This window comes from Cyclopterus lumpus, chromosome 13 (genome assembly GCF_009769545.1).
Source record: "Cyclopterus lumpus isolate fCycLum1 chromosome 13, fCycLum1.pri, whole genome shotgun sequence".
Lineage (NCBI taxonomy): Eukaryota > Metazoa > Chordata > Actinopteri > Perciformes > Cyclopteridae > Cyclopterus > Cyclopterus lumpus.
Window position 1 is genome coordinate 21,288,964 of NC_046978.1, and position 22,239 is coordinate 21,311,202.

General features: G+C 41.8%; 4 protein-coding genes across 4 annotated transcripts; all 4 read right to left on the minus strand.

The window, feature by feature from the left end:
• Positions 1-506: 506 nt before the first annotated feature.
• LOC117741853 (olfactory receptor 11A1-like) lies at positions 507-1,457 on the minus strand. Its single transcript, XM_034549085.1, has one exon. It carries the CDS (start codon positions 1,455-1,457, stop codon positions 507-509), a length of 951 nt encoding a protein of 316 aa, XP_034404976.1.
• Positions 1,458-6,669: 5,212 nt separating this feature from the next.
• Positions 6,670-7,620, minus strand: LOC117741854 (olfactory receptor 11A1-like). Its single transcript, XM_034549086.1, has one exon. It carries the CDS (start codon positions 7,618-7,620, stop codon positions 6,670-6,672), a length of 951 nt encoding a protein of 316 aa, XP_034404977.1.
• Positions 7,621-12,831: 5,211 nt separating this feature from the next.
• On the minus strand, positions 12,832-13,782 carry LOC117741855 (olfactory receptor 11A1-like). Its single transcript, XM_034549087.1, has one exon. The coding sequence runs from the start codon at positions 13,780-13,782 to the stop codon at positions 12,832-12,834; it is 951 nt and encodes a 316-aa protein (XP_034404978.1).
• Positions 13,783-19,923: 6,141 nt separating this feature from the next.
• LOC117741856 (olfactory receptor 11A1-like) lies at positions 19,924-20,874 on the minus strand. The gene has a single exon (XM_034549088.1). The coding sequence runs from the start codon at positions 20,872-20,874 to the stop codon at positions 19,924-19,926; it is 951 nt and encodes a 316-aa protein (XP_034404979.1).
• Positions 20,875-22,239: the final 1,365 nt, after the last annotated feature.

Below are 22,239 nucleotides of genomic sequence, written 5' to 3' on the forward strand. Positions count from 1 at the left end.
GGATAAAAACTGTGAAAATCAATGAAATAAACGAGCTGATGAATGACATCGGTTTATAGGCTCACGTACACACCGATACCCGATCCAGCATTGGAGGCCATATGAGGCCTTTCTGATCCTGTCGGTCTTGGAACAGCTCCAGAGAAAAGATCTCATCTGCTGCTGAACTTAGATTCACAACAACTGAGGGGCAATCAGGGACACGGTCTACACCAACAGACCCAAAGCATCATCAAGAACCACACAGAATATGTTGTGTTCATGCAAAACCGTTCCTATGAGTTAGTCACTGGGCTCATGACTTGGGTTATCAATATAACAATATAAGAAATACAATCAAACAATCAACACTTCCTACTGAGTTCTCTTTGAGATCATGTTTCATTTTCTATGTTGAAAAAATTCATTTCTGGAATAATTTCAGTTCATCAAATCCAATAGAAATTAGCGACAAGTTGTAACACTTTGAAACAAGATGCACATTTAATGACACTTTATTATTTCGTCTACATCGTATCTTTGCGACAGGTGAACATTTTATAACAAAGGATACGTTTACATGTATTCCTTATTTTAGACATTTGCAATCCAAACATGATGGGATTCAAAAGTGGCTGAATGATGAGAAAATACAGTGAGAGGATGATTCGCAGCAGTCTGGGTACATTGGTCATATCAAATCTACTCTGAATGATTTCAAAGAAGCAGCCAAAGGAGAAGTTGAGCAGGGAAGCGAGGTGAGGTGTGCAGGTACTGACTGCTCTCTGTCTGGTCTGTTTAGAACCACAGAAACAAATCTTAAGGATCCTCATGTACGAGAAAAGGATTGGAAGCAGAGGAACTAAAATGGTGAGAACAGTACCAAAAAGTCCATAAATGTTATTCACTTGAGTGTCAGAACACGCCAACTTAACAACAAGGTAGTTACGGCAAATTAGACTGTTTATGATGTTTCCACAAAATGTCAAACGGATGTTTAAGGATAAAGTAATTAAGAATTTTACAAAAGAATAAAACCATATTACAGCAATAAAGATAACCGCTTTGTTAAAAGTCATATGTGTGTTATATTGTAGAGGATAACAGATAGCAAGAAATCTGTCATAAGACATCACGGCTAAATTTAAAAACTCTACATGTGCATAAGTGTACAAACAGAAGATCTGCAGGAAACAAAGTGGAGCAGAAACAGTGTGAATGTCAGAGAGGATCTGAACCAGAAGGAATGGAAACAACCCTGAACTACCATACAGTTCATTTACAAACAGGCTGCAGAGAAAAAGGTACATAGGTTCATGTAAGCTTCTGTTCATACAGATCACCACTATAAGAGATATGTTGACAATAACTATAACAATGTATAACATTGCAGTTAACATAAAATACAAGTACTTCAAATTTCCAACGTGCTCATAAGCTCCAAGAATGAAGTAAGATAAAGTTGAATTTACCTTCATTCTATTTTTAGATGACAGAACTAATGGTAACAACTTTCACTTCTCAATTATTAAACTGCATCATTTGATTTAATCAAAATCAGTGTTCTAAATAACACTGTATTCATAGCTGAAAACACAGTGTCACGGTTTTAGTTGATAATGGTCAAGCAAAGACCAAAGAAGAACTCATAAGCAGCAATACTTACAATTTACTTCCCAGCCTCAATTAATACACAAATACATTTAAAATAGACTTCTTAATTGACACAAAAGCATTCATTCTACACAAATAAATGTTTGAAACCGGCAGATTAGCGGACTGCCAATGCTGCTTGGATATCTGCTGTTTATACCTCTGCATGGGAAGGAAGGGCTTATCAACACCAGTCCCACCTCAGGTGTTCAGAGGACTTGTTGTACCGCCCAGTCCTGTGAGAAGGGGTGAGGTGATGGAGTTCTTGGAATGTTCTCCTCCTATACAGTTCAGCACCAATCCAAGGTCAGGATGACGCAAACCTGTCACGAAATCTTTGTATTAAAAGGCCGAACTTCGCTTGGGAGGGAGAGTGCTTCTCCTGCCAACCTGTTTGTTGGCAGAGCGACTCCCTGGTGATTGCAATTGCAGCGCTTGTACTTGTAACCAGAATAATGATTCATCTTGATTTTGGAAGTTGTTTGACAGTTATTAGATACACCATTCTACCTGATCACACGTAAAGTAAAAGCACATATTTCCACTGGGTTTTTTAAGAGGGAAAGAGAATAAGTGTCCACTGGTAGGGATTTAGGTAAAAGAATAAAGAGTTTAATTTGAGTCTGAGACCATCCTCTCTCCCTCCCGTGTGGTGGTTGCGGTCACATGGGTAGTTGAGTCTCTCGTCCGAGAGGCCCAGTGCTCTCATCCGGACCCAGGCAACGGTCCCCTAAACCGTCTGTTTGTGCCTGACACTGTCCGATCACAAGTCTTACAATGGGGGCATTCCTCCCGGTTGGCCTGCCACCCTGGGTTCCACCTGACCCTCGCTTTCATAAGACAGCGGTTCTGGTGGCCATCCATGTACCAAGACACCTGGGTCTTCGTTTCAGCCTGCTCAGTCTGTGCCCGCAACAAGGCTTCCCACCAACCTCCGGCAGGCCATTTGTGCCCTTTGACTATTCCCCACCGCCCCTGGCATTGCGTTGCATCACGGCTCGCCACCCTTCCTTCTGGTCCACACACTTGCCGTGGGTTGAGTATGCCCATAACTCCCTGATCAGCTCCGCCACAGGCATGTCCCCCTTCCATGGCCTCCTTGGGATACCAAACGCCCCTGTTTCAAAGACCAGGAAGAGGAAGTGGCGGTGCCCTCTGTTCAAGCAGGTCTTCGTAGGTGCCGGCGGATTTGGAAGGATATCCGGTCTGCGCTCCTCCATTCAGTCGCTCGCACCAGGCACTTGGCGCCGAATCCCTGTACCCGCCTATCGCCCTGATCAGAAAGTGTGGCTCTCTTCACTGGACTTGCCCCTTCAAATCGAGTCCCACAAACTGGGACCCCGCTTCATTGGACCCTATGAGGTGGATAAGATCATCAATCCCTCTGCGGTCCGGCTCAAACTCCCGTCCGCATTAAAGGTGGACCCAACCTTCCATGTCTCCCTACTCAAACCGGTGTCCTCCAGTCCACTGTCCCCTCCTGCTCCTGATTATTGCACCATTTCCAGTGGTACTTCGACTCTCGGCCTTACTAAAACGTACTTTACATTTTGTTTGTGATTTCCTGCTAACCCCTGTTCCCTTTGCACAGGAATCCTGTACCTGCATTTCCGCCCAGCCACCGCCGCTCATGCCTCCTCACCACTCCATCTACGCTCTTCCCTACCATCTCATCAGTTCTGTCCAATAAACTGTTTACCTCCACCCAACCTTGCCTCCCCGTGTCTGCGCTTGGGTCCGGCAAAACCGAACCCTCACAGATATGTTATTGTTACTGGACAACTCTGGCTAATCCTGTGATTTTGGTAAACCTGTATGCCCCTAACTGCGATGACTGCAATACCTAAGCTTGACAATGGATTGCATATAATTGGAGGTGATTTTAATCTCGTGCTTGATGTCACCTTGGGTAGGTCATCCCAGAAGCCTCAGAACCTTCCAAGTCGGCTGGAGTTGTGAACGATTTCATGCATAAGTGTGGCCTCTCAGATATTTGGAGGTTTAAGTTTCCCAACACCAGAGCTTACTCTTTTTCCTCAAATATTCATCATAACGAAACCTGCATGGACTATTTCTTACTCGATAATAGACTGCTCCCTAAGGTTAAGTCCTGCTTGTATAATAGGCTCACAGTGCCATTCTATTTGATTTAGACCTCCCAAAATTTGGAGATAAATCTAGTAGAATACTGGCTATTGAAGCCCGCCAATTGGCTACATCCCGCAATATCACAATGATTCAAACAGACACAGGGGAAATGTTGATAGATCATAATGACATAAATAAAGCCATTTTACAATTCTATTTTAACATTTACACCTCAGAACTTAGAAACAACCTCGGCCCCTTATGTGCCTTCTTGGATAATTTGTCTATCCCTACCGTATCAGAGGAACAAAACATCAACTTAGGTGCTGAAATTATCATGGCCATAAAATCTATGCAGAGCAACAAGTCACCAGGCCCGGACGGGTTTACAACGGAATTCTATAAAAAGTTCTCCTATCAGCTATCAGCTGGCACCAACTCTTAAGAAGTTCTCCCTATAACAATGAGGCAGGCCTCGATATCACTACTGGCTAAGAAGGATAAAGACCCGGTATTCTACTCATCTTATTGCCCCATATCCCTACGTAATGTAGATTTTAACCTTTTAAAAACCATGGGCCCCAATTGGGGGCCGATTTACACATTATAGTTAGACTGTGTGAAACATTACAATAAACACGAGTAAATATATTGATGTTATACATCAAATTAAACAAGACAACTTGGGCTACAAGAATCAGTAAGCCATTTCCACACAACTCAAACTGAAAGAATGATTAAAATATCACAGTCATCATTTTGTCAGGAGTCAGCCCACTCAGCACGTTTTTAGAACTAGCAACCCGTAGCTCGGTGCGATCAGAAAAAGCCAGATAGCAAGAGCAAGATGATTTAACACAGATTCTAAACATATTTAGAAAAATCCTTCTGCACCAAAGCATCACCGAGATGTGAGCCAAAGAACACAGCAACATGAATCGCGTTAGTCACAAATGTTGCTTATCTTTGGCTTTAAAAAAAAGAAAGAAAAAAAAAAAATGTTCTTCTTCAAATCAACAAAGACTGCTGTATTTGATGTATTGAACACCATAAGTAATATACAAGTGAAATATATGGTTTTGTATATGAGAAAATTCAAATTGCACAGATGGTGCCCAAATGCCCATTTCGCCTAATTAATCTGTACTAAAAGCTCTCTAACTTTGTTCTGCTTTACTTTTTCAAAATCAAACTTTGCAGAGAGTCTGGTCCCATAGTGTGCTATGACCTCTGTGGTGTTTGCCCTTTGCTCTGCATCCTACCAAGAGATAATTATCCTGAAAGTGCTTTTTCTTTCTAGGCAAACCTGAAAATTCAACTTTTGCTGTCTTTCATCTTTATTTACTCTTAACCAGTAACAAATATACTAATATTTACACATCTGAACAAAAGCACACATGTGTTGCCTTTATTATAACACCAACGTTATTCAAATAGCCTTTGTGGTTGCTGAGATACACCTTTTTTAGTTTAGGTATTTCAAGCAGAAACCTAAAAAATCGGTGGGTTTTCAAAAGGTTAAAGTGCTGTCTAAGGTCCTAGCTAAACTCCTGGAGAGTGTGATCCCAGATCTTGTCTCCCCTGATCAAACAGGATTTATCCAAGGCCGACACTCCCACTAAAATTTACGAAAACTATTCAATGTTGTCCATTCGGCCCCTTTAACGTGCCCAGAGGTAGTGGTTTCTCTTGATGCAGAGAAGGCCTTTGACCAGGTCGAGGGGAAATACTTATTTACTGTCCTTCTAAAATATGTCTTCTCACTGCCTGGATTAGATTACTTTATTCTTCTCCCCTAGCAGCTGTAATCTCTAACAGTACTCAATCTGACTACTTCCCCCTTGGACGGGGAACAGGACAAGGGTGTCCTTTCTCCTCTCTTGTTTGCTCTGGCCATTGAGCCCCAAGCAGTCTCTGTAAGGACTTTAAGGGGATACCTCGGGGTGATTTAGAACTGAAGGTTTCTCTTTACGCTGATGATTTGCTGCTGTATGTCTCCGACCCATCTCTATCTCTTCCCTATATTCTAGATATCCTGAATTATATTGGGAAAATATCAGGATGTAAGCTAACTTTTCCCTCTAAACTCTGAAGCAGAGGGACTCGCTTCCAGCCTTTTCCCCTTTAAGGTGGCCCGGGATGGCATCAAGTACTTAACAGGATATGACTCGCTGGGCCTTGTTACCATTAGTGGGTCATGTTAACCTAGTTAAAATGATAGTATTAGCCAAATTATTATAGCACTTTTAAAAAAGAATCTTGATAAAAATATGACAAAGACCAAAGCGCGCAGGAGGCATAGCTTAACCCAATTTTCTCTTTTACTATTGGGCATGCAATATCCAGAAGCTACTTCACTGGTTTGAAGACAGGCCAATTGTAGGAAAGGTGGACTGGGTACAAATAGAATTCCCTTCCTGCCGGCACCACCTCGGCTCAGTGGGCTGTGCAGCCCTGCCTATTCTTAGCAATAACTTGAGTACAAACATAATAGTAAATCACAAATAAGAATATGGGCTCAGTTTAGGAGACATTGGAGGCCATATGAGGCCTTTCTGATCCTGTCGGTCTTGGAACAGCTCCAGAGAAAAGATCTCATCTGCTGCTGAACTTAGATTCACAACAACTGAGGGGCAATCAGGGACACGGTCTACACCAACAGACCCAAAGCATCATCAAGAACCACACAGAATATGTTGTGTTCATGCAAAACCGTTCCTATGAGTTAGTCACTGGGCTCATGACTTGGGTTATCAATATAACAATATAAGAAATACAATCAAACAATCAACACTTCCTACTGAGTTCACTTTGAGATCATGTTTCATTTTCTATGTTGAAAAAATTCATTTCTGGAATAATTTCAGTTCATCAAATCCAATAGAAATTAGCGACAAGTTGTAACACTTTGAAACAAGATGCACATTTAATGACACTTTATTATTTCGTCTACATCGTATCTTTGCGACAGGTGAACATTTTATAACAAAGGATACGTTTACATGTATTCCTTATTTTAGACATTTGCAATCCAAACATGATGGGATTCAAAAGTGGCTGAATGATGAGAAAATACAGTGAGAGGATGATTCGCAGCAGTCTGGGTACATTGGTCATATCAAATCTACTCTGAATGATTTCAAAGAAGCAGCCAAAGGAGAAGTTGAGCAGGGAAGCGAGGTGAGGTGTGCAGGTACTGACTGCTCTCTGTCTGGTCTGTTTAGAACCACAGAAACAAATCTTAAGGATCCTCATGTACGAGAAAAGGATTGGAAGCAGAGGAACTAAAATGGTGAGAACAGTACCAAAAAGTCCATAAATGTTATTCACTTGAATGTCAGAACAGGCCAACTTAACAACAAGGTAGTTACTGCAAATTAGACTGTTTATGATGTTTCCACAAAATGTCAAACGGATGTTTAAGGATAAAGTAATAAAGACTTTTACAAAAGAATAAAACCATATTACTGCAATAAAGATAACCGCTTTGTTAAAAGTCATAAGTGTGTTATATTGTAGAGGATAACAGATAGCAAGAAATCTGTCATAAGACATCACGGCTAAATTACAATTCTCTATATTTACATAAGTGTACAAACAGAAGATCTGCAGGAAACAAAGTGGAGCAGAAACAGTGTGAATGTCAGAGAGGATCTGAACCAGAAGGAATGGAAACAACCCTGAACTACCATACAGTTCATTTACAAACAGGCTGCAGAGAAAAAGGTACATAGGTTCATGTAAGCTTCTGTTCATACAGATCACCACTATAAGAGATATGTTGACAATAACTATAACAATGTATAACATTGCAGTTAACATAAAATACAAGTACTTCAAATTTCCAACGTGCTCATAAGCTCCAAGAATGAAGTAAGATAAAGTTGAATTTACCTTCATTCTAGTTTTAGATGACAGAACTAATGGTAACAAGTTTCACTTCTCAATTATTAAACTGCATCATTTGATTTAATCAAAATCAGTGTTCTAAATAACACTATATTCATAGCTGAAAACACAGTGTCACGGTTTTAGTTGATAATGGTCAAGCAAAGACCAAAGAAGAACTCATAAGCAGCAATACTTACAATTTACTTCCCAGCCTCAATTAATACACAAATACATTTAAAATAGACTTCTTAATTGACACAAAAGCATTCATTCTACACAAATAAATGTTTGAAACCGGCAGATTAGCGGACTGCCAATGCTGCTTGGATATCTGCTGTTTATACCTCTGCATGGGAAGGAAGGGCTTATCAACACCAGTCCCACCTCAGGTGTTCAGAGGACTTGTTGTACCGCCCAGTCCTGTGAGAAGGGGTGAGGTGATGGAGTTCTTGGAATGTTCTCCTCCTATACAGTTCAGCACCAATCCAAGGTCAGGATGACGCAAACCTGTCACGAAATCTTTGTATTAAAAGGCCGAACTTCGCTTGGGAGGGAGAGTGCTTCTCCTGCCAACCTGTTTGTTGGCAGAGCGACTCCCTGGTGATTGCAATTGCAGCGCTTGTACTTGTAACCAGAATAATGATTCATCTTGATTTTGGAAGTTGTTTGACAGTTATTAGATACACCATTCTACCTGATCACACGTAAAGTAAAAGCACATATTTCCACTGGGTTTTTAAGAGGGAAAGAGAATAAGTGTCCACTGGTAGGGATTTAGGTAAAAGAATAAAGAGTTTAATTTGAGTCTGAGACCATACTCTCTCCCTCCCGTGTGGTGGTTGCGGTCACATGGGTAGTTGAGTCTCTCGTCCGAGAGGCCCAGTGCTCTCATCCGGACCCAGACAACGGTCCCCTAAACCGTCTGTTTGTGCCTGACACTGTCCGATCACAAGTCTTACAATGGGGGCATTCCTCCCGGTTGGCCTGCCACCCTGGGTTCCACCTGACCCTCGCTTTCATAAGACAGCGGTTCTGGTGGCCATCCATGTACCAAGACACCTGGGTCTTCGTTTCAGCCTGCTCAGTCTGTGCCCGCAACAAGGCTTCCCACCAACCTCCGGCAGGCCATTTGTGCCCTTTGACTATTCCCCACCGCCCCTGGCATTGCGTTGCATCACGGCTCGCCACCCTTCCTTCTGGTCCACACACTTGCCGTGGGTTGAGTATGCCCATAACTCCCTGATCAGCTCCGCCACAGGCATGTCCCCCTTCCATGGCCTCCTTGGGATACCAAACGCCTCTGTTTCAAAGACCAGGAAGAGGAAGTGGCGGTGCCCTCTGTTCAAGCAGGTCTTCGTAGGTGCCGGCGGATTTGGAAGGATATCCGGTCTGCGCTCCTCCATTCAGTCGCTCGCACCAGGCACTTGGCGCCGAATCCCTGTACCCGCCTATCGCCCTGATCAGAAAGTGTGGCTCTCTTCACGGGACTTGCCCCTTCAAATCGAGTCCCACAAACTGGGACCCCGCTTCATTGGACCCTATGAGGTGGATAAGATCATCAATCCCTCTGCGGTCCGGCTCAAACTCCCGTCCGCATTAAAGGTGGACCCAACCTTCCATGTCTCCCTACTCAAACCGGTGTCCTCCAGTCCACTGTCCCCTCCTGCTCCTGATTATTGCACCATTTCCAGTGGTACTTCGACTCTCGGCCTTACTAAAACGTACTTTACATTTTGTTTGTGATTTCCTGCTAACCCCTGTTCCCTTTGCACAGGAATCCTGTACCTGCATTTCCGCCCAGCCACCGCCGCTCATGCCTCCTCACCACTCCATCTACGCTCTTCCCTACCATCTCATCAGTTCTGTCCAATAAACTGTTTACCTCCACCCAACCTTGCCTCCCCGTGTCTGCGCTTGGGTCCGGCAAAACCGAACCCTCACAGATATGTTATTGTTACTGGACAACTCTGGCTAATCCTGTGATTTTGGTAAACCTGTATGCCCCTAACTGCGATGACTGCAATACCTAAGCTTGACAATGGATTGCATATAATTGGAGGTGATTTTAATCTCGTGCTTGATGTCACCTTGGGTAGGTCATCCCAGAAGCCTCAGAACCTTCCAAGTCGGCTGGAGTTGTGAACGATTTCATGCATAAGTGTGGCCTCTCAGATATTTGGAGGTTTAAGTTTCCCAACACCAGAGCTTACTCTTTTTCCTCAAATATTCATCATAACGAAACCTGCATGGACTATTTCTTACTCGATAATAGACTGCTGCCTAAGGTTAAGTCCTGCTTGTATAATAGGCTCACAGTGCCATTCTATTTGATTTAGACCTCCCAAAATTTGGAGATAAATCTAGTAGAATACTGGCTATTGAAGCCCGCCAATTGGCTACATCCCGCAATATCACAATGATTCAAACAGACACAGGGGAAATGTTGATAGATCATAATGACATAAATAAAGCCATTTTACAATTCTATTTTAACATTTACACCTCAGAACTTAGAAACAACCTCGGCCCCTTATGTGCCTTCTTGGATAATTTGTCTATCCCTACCGTATCAGAGGAACAAAACACCAACTTAGGTGCTGAAATCATCATGGCCATAAAATCTATGCAGAGCAACAAGTCACCAGGCCCGGACGGGTTTACAACGGAATTCTATAAAAAGTTCTCCTATCAGCTATCAGCTGGCACCAACTCTTAAGAAGTTCTCCCTATAACAATGAGGCAGGCCTCGATATCACTACTGGCTAAGAAGGATAAAGACCCGGTATTCTACTCATCTTATTGCCCCATATCCCTACGTAATGTAGATTTTAACCTTTTAAAAACCATGGGCCCCAATTGGGGGCCGATTTACACATTATAGTTAGACTGTGTGAAACATTACAATAAACACGAGTAAATATATTGATGTTATACATCAAATTAAACAAGACAACTTGGGCTACAAGAATCAGTAAGCCATTTCCACACAACTCAAACTGAAAGAATGATTAAAATATCACAGTCATCATTTTGTCAGGAGTCAGCCCACTCAGCACGTTTTTAGAACTAGCAACCCGTAGCTCGGTGCGATCAGAAAAAGCCAGATAGCAAGAGCAAGATGATTTAACACAGATTCTAAACATATTTAGAAAAATCCTTCTGCACCAAAGCATCACCGAGATGTGAGCCAAAGAACACAGCAACATGAATCGCGTTAGTCACAAATGTTGCTTATCTTTGGCTTTAAAAAAAAGAAAGAAAAAAAAAAAATGTTCTTCTTCAAATCAACAAAGACTGCTGTATTTGATGTATTGAACACCATAAGTAATATACAAGTGAAATATATGGTTTTGTATATGAGAAAATTCAAATTGCACAGATGGTGCCCAAATGCCCATTTCGCCTAATTAATCTGTACTAAAAGCTCTCTAACTTTGTTCTGCTTTACTTTTTCAAAATCAAACTTTGCAGAGAGTCTGGTCCCATAGTGTGCTATGACCTCTGTGGTGTTTGACCTTTGCTCTGCATCCTACCAAGAGATAATTATCCTGAAAGTGCTTTTTCTTTCTAGGCAAACCTGAAAATTCAACTTTTGCTGTCTTTCATCTTTATTTACTCTTAACCAGTAACAAATATACTAATATTTACACATCTGAACAAAAGCACACATGTGTTGCCTTTATTATAACACCAACGTTATTCAAATAGCCTTTGTGGTTGCTGAGATACACCTTTTTTAGTTTAGGTATTTCAAGCAGAAACCTAAAAAATCGGTGGGTTTTCAAAAGGTTAAAGTGCTGTCTAAGGTCCTAGCTAAACTCCTGGAGAGTGTGATCCCAGATCTTGTCTCCCCTGATCAAACAGGATTTATCCAAGGCCGACACTCCCACTAAAATTTACGAAAACTATTCAATGTTGTCCATTCGGCCCCTTTAACGTGCCCAGAGGTAGTGGTTTCTCTTGATGCAGAGAAGGCCTTTGACCAGGTCGAGGGGAAATACTTATTTACTGTCCTTCTAAAATATGTCTTCTCACTGCCTGGATTAGATTACTTTATTCTTCTCCCCTAGCAGCTGTAATCTCTAACAGTACTCAATCTGACTACTTCCCCCTTGGACGGGGAACAGGACAAGGGTGTCCTTTCTCCTCTCTTGTTTGCTCTGGCCATTGAGCCCCAAGCAGTCTCTGTAAGGACTTTAAGGGGATACCTCGGGGTGATTTAGAACTGAAGGTTTCTCTTTACGCTGATGATTTGCTGCTGTATGTCTCCGACCCATCTCTATCTCTTCCCTATATTCTAGATATCCTGAATTATATTGGGAAAATATCAGGATGTAAGCTAACTTTTCCCTCTAAACTCTGAAGCAGAGGGACTCGCTTCCAGCCTTTTCCCCTTTAAGGTGGCCCGGGATGGCATCAAGTACTTAACAGGATATGACTCGCTGGGCCTTGTTACCATTAGTGGGTCATGTTAACCTAGTTAAAATGATAGTATTAGCCAAATTATTATAGCACTTTTAAAAAAGAATCTTGATAAAAATATGACAAAGACCAAAGCGCGCAGGAGGCATAGCTTAACCCAATTTTCTCTTTTACTATTGGGCATGCAATATCCAGAAGCTACTTCACTGGTTTGAAGACAGGCCAATTGTAGGAAAGGTGGACTGGGTACAAATAGAATTCCCTTCCTGCCGGCACCACCTCGGCTCAGTGGGCTGTGCAGCCCTGCCTATTCTTAGCAATAACTTGAGTACAAACATAATAGTAAATCACAAATAAGAATATGGGCTCAGTTTAGGAGACATTGGAGGCCATATGAGGCCTTTCTGATCCTGTCGGTCTTGGAACAGCTCCAGAGAAAAGATCTCATCTGCTGCTGAACTTAGATTCACAACAACTGAGGGGCAATCAGGGACACGGTCTACACCAACAGACCCAAAGCATCATCAAGAACCACACAGAATATGTTGTGTTCATGCAAAACCGTTCCTATGAGTTAGTCACTGGGCTCATGACTTGGGTTATCAATATAACAATATAAGAAATACAATCAAACAATCAACACTTCCTACTGAGTTCTCTTTGAGATCATGTTTCATTTTCTATGTTGAAAAAATTCATTTCTGGAATAATTTCAGTTCATCAAATCCAATAGAAATTAGCGACAAGTTGTAACACTTTGAAACAAGATGCACATTTAATGACACTTTATTATTTCGTCTACATCGTATCTTTGCGACAGGTGAACATTTTATAACAAAGGATACGTTTACATGTATTCCTTATTTTAGACATTTGCAATCCAAACATGATGGGATTCAAAAGTGGCTGAATGATGAGAAAATACAGTGAGAGGATGATTCGCAGCAGTCTGGGTACATTGGTCATATCAAATCTACTCTGAATGATTTCAAAGAAGCAGCCAAAGGAGAAGTTGAGCAGGGAAGCGAGGTGAGGTGTGCAGGTACTGACTGCTCTCTGTCTGGTCTGTTTAGAACCACAGAAACAAATCTTAAGGATCCTCATGTACGAGAAAAGGATTGGAAGCAGAGGAACTAAAATGGTGAGAACAATACCAAAAAGTCCATAAATGTTATTCACTTGAGTGTCAGAACAGGCCAACTTAACAACAAGGTAGTTACGGCAAATTAGACTGTTTATGATGTTTCCACAAAATGTCAAACGGATGTTTAAGGATAAAGTAATAAAGACTTTTACAAAAGAATAAAACCATATTACTGCAATAAAGATAACCGCTTTGTTAAAAGTCATAAGTGTGTTATATTGTAGAGGATAACAGATAGCAAGAAATCTGTCATAAGACATCACGGCTAAATTACAATTCTCTATATTTACATAAGTGTACAAACAGAAGATCTGCAGGAAACAAAGTGGAGCAGAAACAGTGTGAATGTCAGAGAGGATCTGAACCAGAAGGAATGGAAACAACCCTGAACTACCATACAGTTCATTTACAAACAGGCTGTAGAGAAAAAGGTACATAGGTTCATGTAAGCTTCTGTTCATACAGATCACCACTATAAGAGATATGTTGACAATAACTATAACAATGTATAACATTGCAGTTAACATAAAATACAAGTACTTCAAATTTCCAACGTGCTCATAAGCTCCAAGAATGAAGTAAGATAAAGTTGAATTTACCTTCATTCTAGTTTTAGATGACAGAACTAATGGTAACAAGTTTCACTTCTCAATTATTAAACTGCATCATTTGATTTAATCAAAATCAGTGTTCTAAATAACACTATATTCATAGCTGAAAACACAGTGTCACGGTTTTAGTTGATAATGGTCAAGCAAAGACCAAAGAAGAACTCATAAGCAGCAATACTTACAATTTACTTCCCAGCCTCAATTAATACACAAATACATTTAAAATAGACTTCTTAATTGACACAAAAGCATTCATTCTACACAAATAAATGTTTGAAACCGGCAGATTAGCGGACTGCCAATGCTGCTTGGATATCTGCTGTTTATACCTCTGCATGGGAAGGAAGGGCTTATCAACACCAGTCCCACCTCAGGTGTTCAGAGGACTTGTTGTACCGCCCAGTCCTGTGAGAAGGGGTGAGGTGATGGAGTTCTTGGAATGTTCTCCTCCTATACAGTTCAGCACCAATCCAAGGTCAGGATGACGCAAACCTGTCACGAAATCTTTGTATTAAAAGGCCGAACTTCGCTTGGGAGGGAGAGTGCTTCTCCTGCCAACCTGTTTGTTGGCAGAGCGACTCCCTGGTGATTGCAATTGCAGCGCTTGTACTTGTAACCAGAATAATGATTCATCTTGATTTTGGAAGTTGTTTGACAGTTATTAGATACACCATTCTACCTGATCACACGTAAAGTAAAAGCACATATTTCCACTGGGTTTTTAAGAGGGAAAGAGAATAAGTGTCCACTGATAGGGATTTAGGTAAAAGAATAAAGAGTTTAATTTGAGTCTGAGACCATACTCTCTCCCTCCCGTGTGGTGGTTGCGGTCACATGGGTAGTTGAGTCTCTCGTCCGAGAGGCCCAGTGCTCTCATCCGGACCCAGACAACGGTCCCCTAAACCGTCTGTTTGTGCCTGACACTGTCCGATCACAAGTCTTACAATGGGGGCATTCCTCCCGGTTGGCCTGCCACCCTGGGTTCCACCTGACCCTCGCTTTCATAAGACAGCGGTTCTGGTGGCCATCCATGTACCAAGACACCTGGGTCTTCGTTTCAGCCTGCTCAGTCTGTGCCCGCAACAAGGCTTCCCACCAACCTCCGGCAGGCCATTTGTGCCCTTTGACTATTCCCCACCGCCCCTGGCATTGCGTTGCATCACGGCTCGCCACCCTTCCTTCTGGTCCACACACTTGCCGTGGGTTGAGTATGCCCATAACTCCCTGATCAGCTCCGCCACAGGCATGTCCCCCTTCCATGGCCTCCTTGGGATACCAAACGCCTCTGTTTCAAAGACCAGGAAGAGGAAGTGGCGGTGCCCTCTGTTCAAGCAGGTCTTCGTAGGTGCCGGCGGATTTGGAAGGATATCCGGTCTGCGCTCCTCCATTCAGTCGCTCGCACCAGGCACTTGACGCCGAATCCCTGTACCCGCCTATCGCCCTGATCAGAAAGTGTGGCTCCCTTCACGGGACTTGCCCCTTCAAATCGAGTCCCACAAACTGGGACCCCGCTTCATTGGACCCTATGAGGTGGATAAGATCATCAATCCCTCTGTGGTCCGGCTCAAACTCCCGTCCGCATTAAAGGTGGACCCAACCTTCCATGTCTCCCTACTCAAACCGGTGTCCTCCAGTCCACTGTCCCCTCCTGCTCCTGATTATTGCACCATTTCCAGTGGTACTTCGACTCTCGGCCTCACTAAAACGTACTTTACATTTTGTTTGTGATTTCCTGCTAACCCCTGTTCCCTTTGCACAGGAATCCTGTACCTGCATTTCCGCCCAGCCACCGCCGCTCATGCCTCCTCACCACTCCATCTACGCTCTTCCCTACCATCTCATCAGTTCTGTCCAATAAACTGTTTACCTCCACCCAACCTTGCCTCCCCGTGTCTGCGCTTGGGTCCGGCAAAACCGAACCCTCACAGATATGTTATTGTTACTGGACAACTCTGGCTAATCCTGTGATTTTGGTAAACCTGTATGCCCCTAACTGCGATGACTGCAATACCTAAGCTTGACAATGGATTGCATATAATTGGAGGTGATTTTAATCTCGTGCTTGATGTCACCTTGGGTAGGTCATCCCAGAAGCCTCAGAACCTTCCAAGTCGGCTGGAGTTGTGAACGATTTCATGCATAAGTGTGGCCTCTCAGATATTTGGAGGTTTAAGTTTCCCAACACCAGAGCTTACTCTTTTTCCTCAAATATTCATCATAAGGAAACCTGCATGGACTATTTCTTACTCGATAATAGACTGCTGCCTAAGGTTAAGTCCTGCTTGTATAATAGGCTCACAGTGCCATTCTATTTGATTTAGACCTCCCAAAATTTGGAGATAAATCTAGTAGAATACTGGCTATTGAAGCCCGCCAATTGGCTACATCCCGCAATATCACAATGATTCAAACAGACACAGGGGAAATGTTGATAGATCATAATGACATAAATAAAGCCATTTTACAATTCTATTTTAACATTTACACCTCAGAACTTAGAAACAACCTCGGCCCCTTATGTGCCTTCTTGGATAATTTGTCTATCCCTACCGTATCAGAGGAACAAAACACCAACTTAGGTGCTGAAATCATCATGGCCATAAAATCTATGCAGAGCAACAAGTCACCAGGCCCGGACGGGTTTACAACGGAATTCTATAAAAAGTTCTCCTATCAGCTATCAGCTGGCACCAACTCTTAAGAAGTTCTCCCTATAACAATGAGGCAGGCCTCGATATCACTACTGGCTAAGAAGGATAAAGACCCGGTATTCTACTCATCTTATTGCCCCATATCCCTACGTAATGTAGATTTTAACCTTTTAAAAACCATGGGCCCCAATTGGGGGCCGATTTACACATTATAGTTAGACTGTGTGAAACATTACAATAAACACGAGTAAATATATTGATGTTATACATCAAATTAAACAAGACAACTTGGGCTACAAGAATCAGTAAGCCATTTCCACACAACTCAAACTGAAAGAATTATTAAAATATCATAGTCATCATTTTGTCAGGAGTCAGCCCACTCAGCACGTTTTCAGAACTAGCAACCCGTAGCTCGGTGCGATCAGAAAAAGCCAGATAGCAAGAGCAAGATGATTTAACACAGATTCTAAACATATTTAGAAAAATCCTTCTGCACCAAAGCATCACCGAGATGTGAGCCAAAGAACACAGCAACATGAATCGCGTTAGTCACAAATGTTGCTTATCTTTGGCTTTAAAAAAAAGAAAGAAAAAAAAAAAATGTTCTTCTTCAAATCAACAAAGACTGCTGTATTTGATGTATTGAACACCATAAGTAATATACAAGTGAAATATATGGTTTTGTATATGAGAAAATTCAAATTGCACATATGGTGCCCAAATGCCCATTTCGCCTAATTAATCTGTACTAAAAGCTCTCTAACTTTGTTCTGCTTTACTTTTTCAAAATCAAACTTTGCAGAGAGTCTGGTCCCATAGTGTGCTATGACCTCTGTGGTGTTTGCCCTTTGCTCTGCATCCTACCAAGAGATAATTATCCTGAAAGTGCTTTTTCTTTCTAGGCAAACCTGAAAATTCAACTTTTGCTGTCTTTCATCTTTATTTACTCTTAACCAGTAACAAATATACTAATATTTACACATCTGAACAAAAGCACACATGTGTTGCCTTTATTATAACACCAACGTTATTCAAATAGCCTTTGTGGTTGCTGAGATACACCTTTTTTAGTTTAGGTATTTCAAGCAGAAACCTAAAAAATCGGTGGGTTTTCAAAAGGTTAAAGTGCTGTCTAAGGTCCTAGCTAAACTCCTGGAGAGTGTGATCCCAGATCTTGTCTCCCCTGATCAAACAGGATTTATCCAAGGCCGACACTCCCACTAAAATTTACGAAAACTATTCAATGTTGTCCATTCGGCCCCTTTAACGTGCCCAGAGGTAGTGGTTTCTCTTGATGCAGAGAAGGCCTTTGACCAGGTCGAGGGGAAATACTTATTTACTGCCCTCCTAAAATATGTCTTCTCACTGCCTGGATTAGATTACTTTATTCTTCTCCCCTAGCAGCTGTAATCTCTAACAGTACTCAATCTGACTACTTCCCCCTTGGACGGGGAACAGGACAAGGGTGTCCTTTCTCCTCTCTTGTTTGCTCTGGCCATTGAGCCCCAAGCAGTCTCTGTAAGGACTTTAAGGGGATACCTCGGGGTGATTTAGAACTGAAGGTTTCTCTTTACGCTGATGATTTGCTGCTGTATGTCTCCGACCCATCTCTATCTCTTCCCTATATTCTAGATATCCTGAATTATATTGGGAAAATATCAGGATGTAAGCTAACTTTTCCCTCTAAACTCTGAAGCAGAGGGACTCGCTTCCAGCCTTTTCCCCTTTAAGGTGGCCCGGGATGGCATCAAGTACTTAACAGGATATGACTCGCTGGGCCTTGTTACCATTAGTGGGTCATGTTAACCTAGTTAAAATGATAGTATTAGCCAAATTATTATAGCACTTTTAAAAAAGAATCTTGATAAAAATATGATTTCTTTCAAAAAGGGGACCAAACCTAGTCGGCTGATTAAGACTCAACTCCAAAGACCAAAGCCCGCAGGAGGCATAGCTTAACCCAATTTTCTCTTTTACTATTGGGCATGCAATATCCAGAAGCTACTTCACTGGTTTGAAGACAGGCCAATTGTAGGAAAGGTCGACTGGGTACAAATAGAATTCCCTTCCTGCCGGCACCACCTCGGCTCAGTGGGCTGTGCAGCCCTGCCTATTCTTAGCAATAACTTGAGTACAAACATAATAGTAAATCACAAATAAGAATATGGGCTCAGTTTAGGAGACATTTTGGGCTGCAAGCAGCCTCCACCCACTCCCCCATCAAATGTAATCATATGTTTACTCCCTCCTGTACAGATAAGGCATTTACTCTATGGTTTGATAAAGGGATCAGATCAATCCATCATTTATACATAGAAGACATGTTTGCTTCATTTTCTCCCAATTATCGCAAATCTATAATCTACCAAGTAACAATTTTTTTCCGCTACTTGCAGATCACTCTGATCCGTTATGTCCTCGATGTAAAGGCCAGCCAGCAGACTTGTTACACACGTTTTGGCTATGCCCAGCACCTTTTGGAGAAGTATTTTAAAGCTTATGGTGGGATGTTTGCAGCTCAATTTGACCCGGACACAATTTGCGCACTCTTTGGCTTAATACTAGAGGAATGCCGTGCCCGTTTACCAAAAAAAGCCAATGTGGTCGTAGCCTTCACAAAAGTCCTTGCTCGACATTTGATCCTTCTGAGATGGAAGCAGTGTGCCACCATCGTTCTTCCACTGGGTCAAAGATGTCATGTATATCCTGACACTTGAACAAATTAAATATACTCTCAGAGTGTCCTCCCAAACCTTTAATAAAGGTATGGAGACCTTTTTTATACTACTATGACTCCTTAAAAGAACCTCTCGATGGAACTTAGGTAAATTCATGGGGTGGATCCCCTATCCACCCCATGAATTTACCTAAGTTCCATAACCTGTAACCCTACATTGGGTGGGTAGGGTCAGGAATAAGTTGTCAATTTCCATCTGTAATTGCCCTCAGACATGTGTGAATCCTCTTTCCTGGTGGGATAAAAACTGTGAAAATCAATGAAATAAACGAGCTGATGAATGACATCGGTTTATAGGCTCACGTACACACCGATACCCGATCCAGCATTGGAGGCCATATGAGGCCTTTCTGATCCTGTCGGTCTTGGAACAGCTCCAGAGAAAAGATCTCATCTGCTGCTGAACTTAGATTCACAACAACTGAGGGGCAATCAGGGACACGGTCTACACCAACAGACCCAAAGCATCATCAAGAACCACACAGAATATGTTGTGTTCATGCAAAACCGTTCCTATGAGTTAGACACTGGGCTCATGACTTGGGTTATCAATATAACAATATAAGAAATACAATCAAACAATCAACACTTCCTACTGAGTTCTCTTTGAGATCATGTTTCATTTTCTATGTTGAAAAAATTCATTTCTGGAATAATTTCAGTTCATCAAATCCAATAGAAATTAGCGACAAGTTGTAACACTTTGAAACAAGATGCACATTTAATGACACTTTATTATTTCGTCTACATCGTATCTTTGCGACAGGTGAACATTTTATAACAAAGGATACGTTTACATGTATTCCTTATTTTAGACATTTGCAATCCAAACATGATGGGATTCAAAAGTGGCTGAATGATGAGAAAATACAGTGAGAGGATGATTCGCAGCAGTCTGGGTACATTGGTCATATCAAATCTACTCTGAATGATTTCAAAGAAGCAGCCAAAGGAGAAGTTGAGCAGGGAAGCGAGGTGAGGTGTGCAGGTACTGACTGCTCTCTGTCTGGTCTGTTTAGAACCACAGAAACAAATCTTAAGGATCCTCATGTACGAGAAAAGGATTGGAAGCAGAGGAACTAAAATGGTGAGAACAGTACCAAAAAGTCCATAAATGTTATTCACTTGAGTGTCAGAACAGGCCAACTTAACAACAAGGTAGTTACTGCAAATTAGACTGTTTATGATGTTTCCACAAAATGTCAAACGGATGTTTAAGGATAAAGTAATTAAGAATTTTACAAAAGAATAAAACCATATTACAGCAATAAAGATAACCGCTTTGTTAAAAGTCATATGTGTGTTATATTGTAGAGGATAACAGATAGCAAGAAATCTGTCATAAGACATCACGGCTAAATTACAATTCTCTATATTTACATAAGTGTACAAACAGAAGATCTGCAGGAAACAAAGTGGAGCAGAAACAGTGTGAATGTCAGAGAGGATCTGAACCAGAAGGAATGGAAACAACCCTGAACTACCATACAGTTCATTTACAAACAGGCTGCAGAGAAAAAGGTACATAGGTTCATGTAAGCTTCTGTTCATACAGATCACCACTATAAGAGATATGTTGACAATAACTATAACAATGTATAACATTGCAGTTAACATAAAATACAAGTACTTCAAATTTCCAACGTGCTCATAAGCTCCAAGAATGAAGTAAGATAAAGTTGAATTTACCTTCATTCTAGTTTTAGATGACAGAACTAATGGTAACAAGTTTCACTTCTCAATTATCAAACTGCATCATTTGATTTAATCAAAATCAGTGTTCTAAATAACACTGTATTCATAGCTGAAAACACAGTGTCACGGTTTTAGTTGATAATGGTCAAGCAAAGACCAAAGAAGAACTCATAAGCAGCAATACTTACAATTTACTTCCCAGCCTCAATTAATACACAACTACATTTAAAATAGACTTCTTAATTGACACAAAAGCATTCATTCTACACAAATAAATGTTTGAAACCGGCAGATTAGCGGACTGCCAATGCTGCTTGGATATCTGCTGTTTATACCTCTGCATGGGAAGGAAGGGCTTATCAACACCAGTCCCACCTCATTCATGTCATGTCAGACAAGGAATAGAAACGATTACCATCAAACAATCTCAGTGGTCAGAAGAGAGATGTAGAGCAGCAGATTCAATTTAATTCAATTCAGTTTATTTTATATAGCCCAATATCACAAATTACAAATTTTCCTCAGAGGGCTTTACAATTTGTACACATACGACATCCCTGACCTTTGACCTCACATCGGATCAGAAAAAAAACTGCCAAATAATAGAAAAAACCCTTTCAGGGAAAAAAAGGGAAGAAACCTTCAGGAGAGCAACAGAGGAGGATCCCTCTCCCCGGATGGACAGATGAATAGATGTCATGTGACCAGATGAACAGAGTTACAGAGTTACAACGCATTCAATGAAAATGACAGAATGTATGAATGGACCTCCACAGTCCATGAAACAGAAGGAGGTAGAGAGGAGGGGGCGGGGCATCAGCAGGGCCAACGCGGGAGGCCGGCTCACCAGCATCGGACACCTCCAGGTTCAATGGACCCTATGAGACGTGAAGTCACAACGACTCCGGGGAGGAAGCAGAGTTAATAAGGTGCAATGGAGAGATGTAAATTCATCCATAAGGAGAGAGAGAAGAGGAGAGAGGTGCTCAGTGTATCCTAAAACATCCCCCAGCAGCCTATAAGCCTATAGCAGCATATCAAGGGGCTGGACCAGGACAAACCTGATTCAGCCCTAACTATAAGCACTATTAAAGAGGAAAGTCTTAAGTCTATTCTTGAATGAGGTGACTGTGTCTGCCTCCCGGACTGAAAGTGGAAGCTGGTTCCATAAAAGAGGAGCTTGATAACTGAAGGCTCTTGCTCCCATCCTACTTTTTAGGACTCTAGGAACCACAAGTAGCCCCGCATTTAGTGAGCGCAGCTCTCTAGTGGGGCAATATGGTACTACAAGCTCCTTAAGATATGATGGAGCATCACCAATCAAGGCTGTATGTTTTTATGTCTTTAAGACTAAGGTCTAACAAA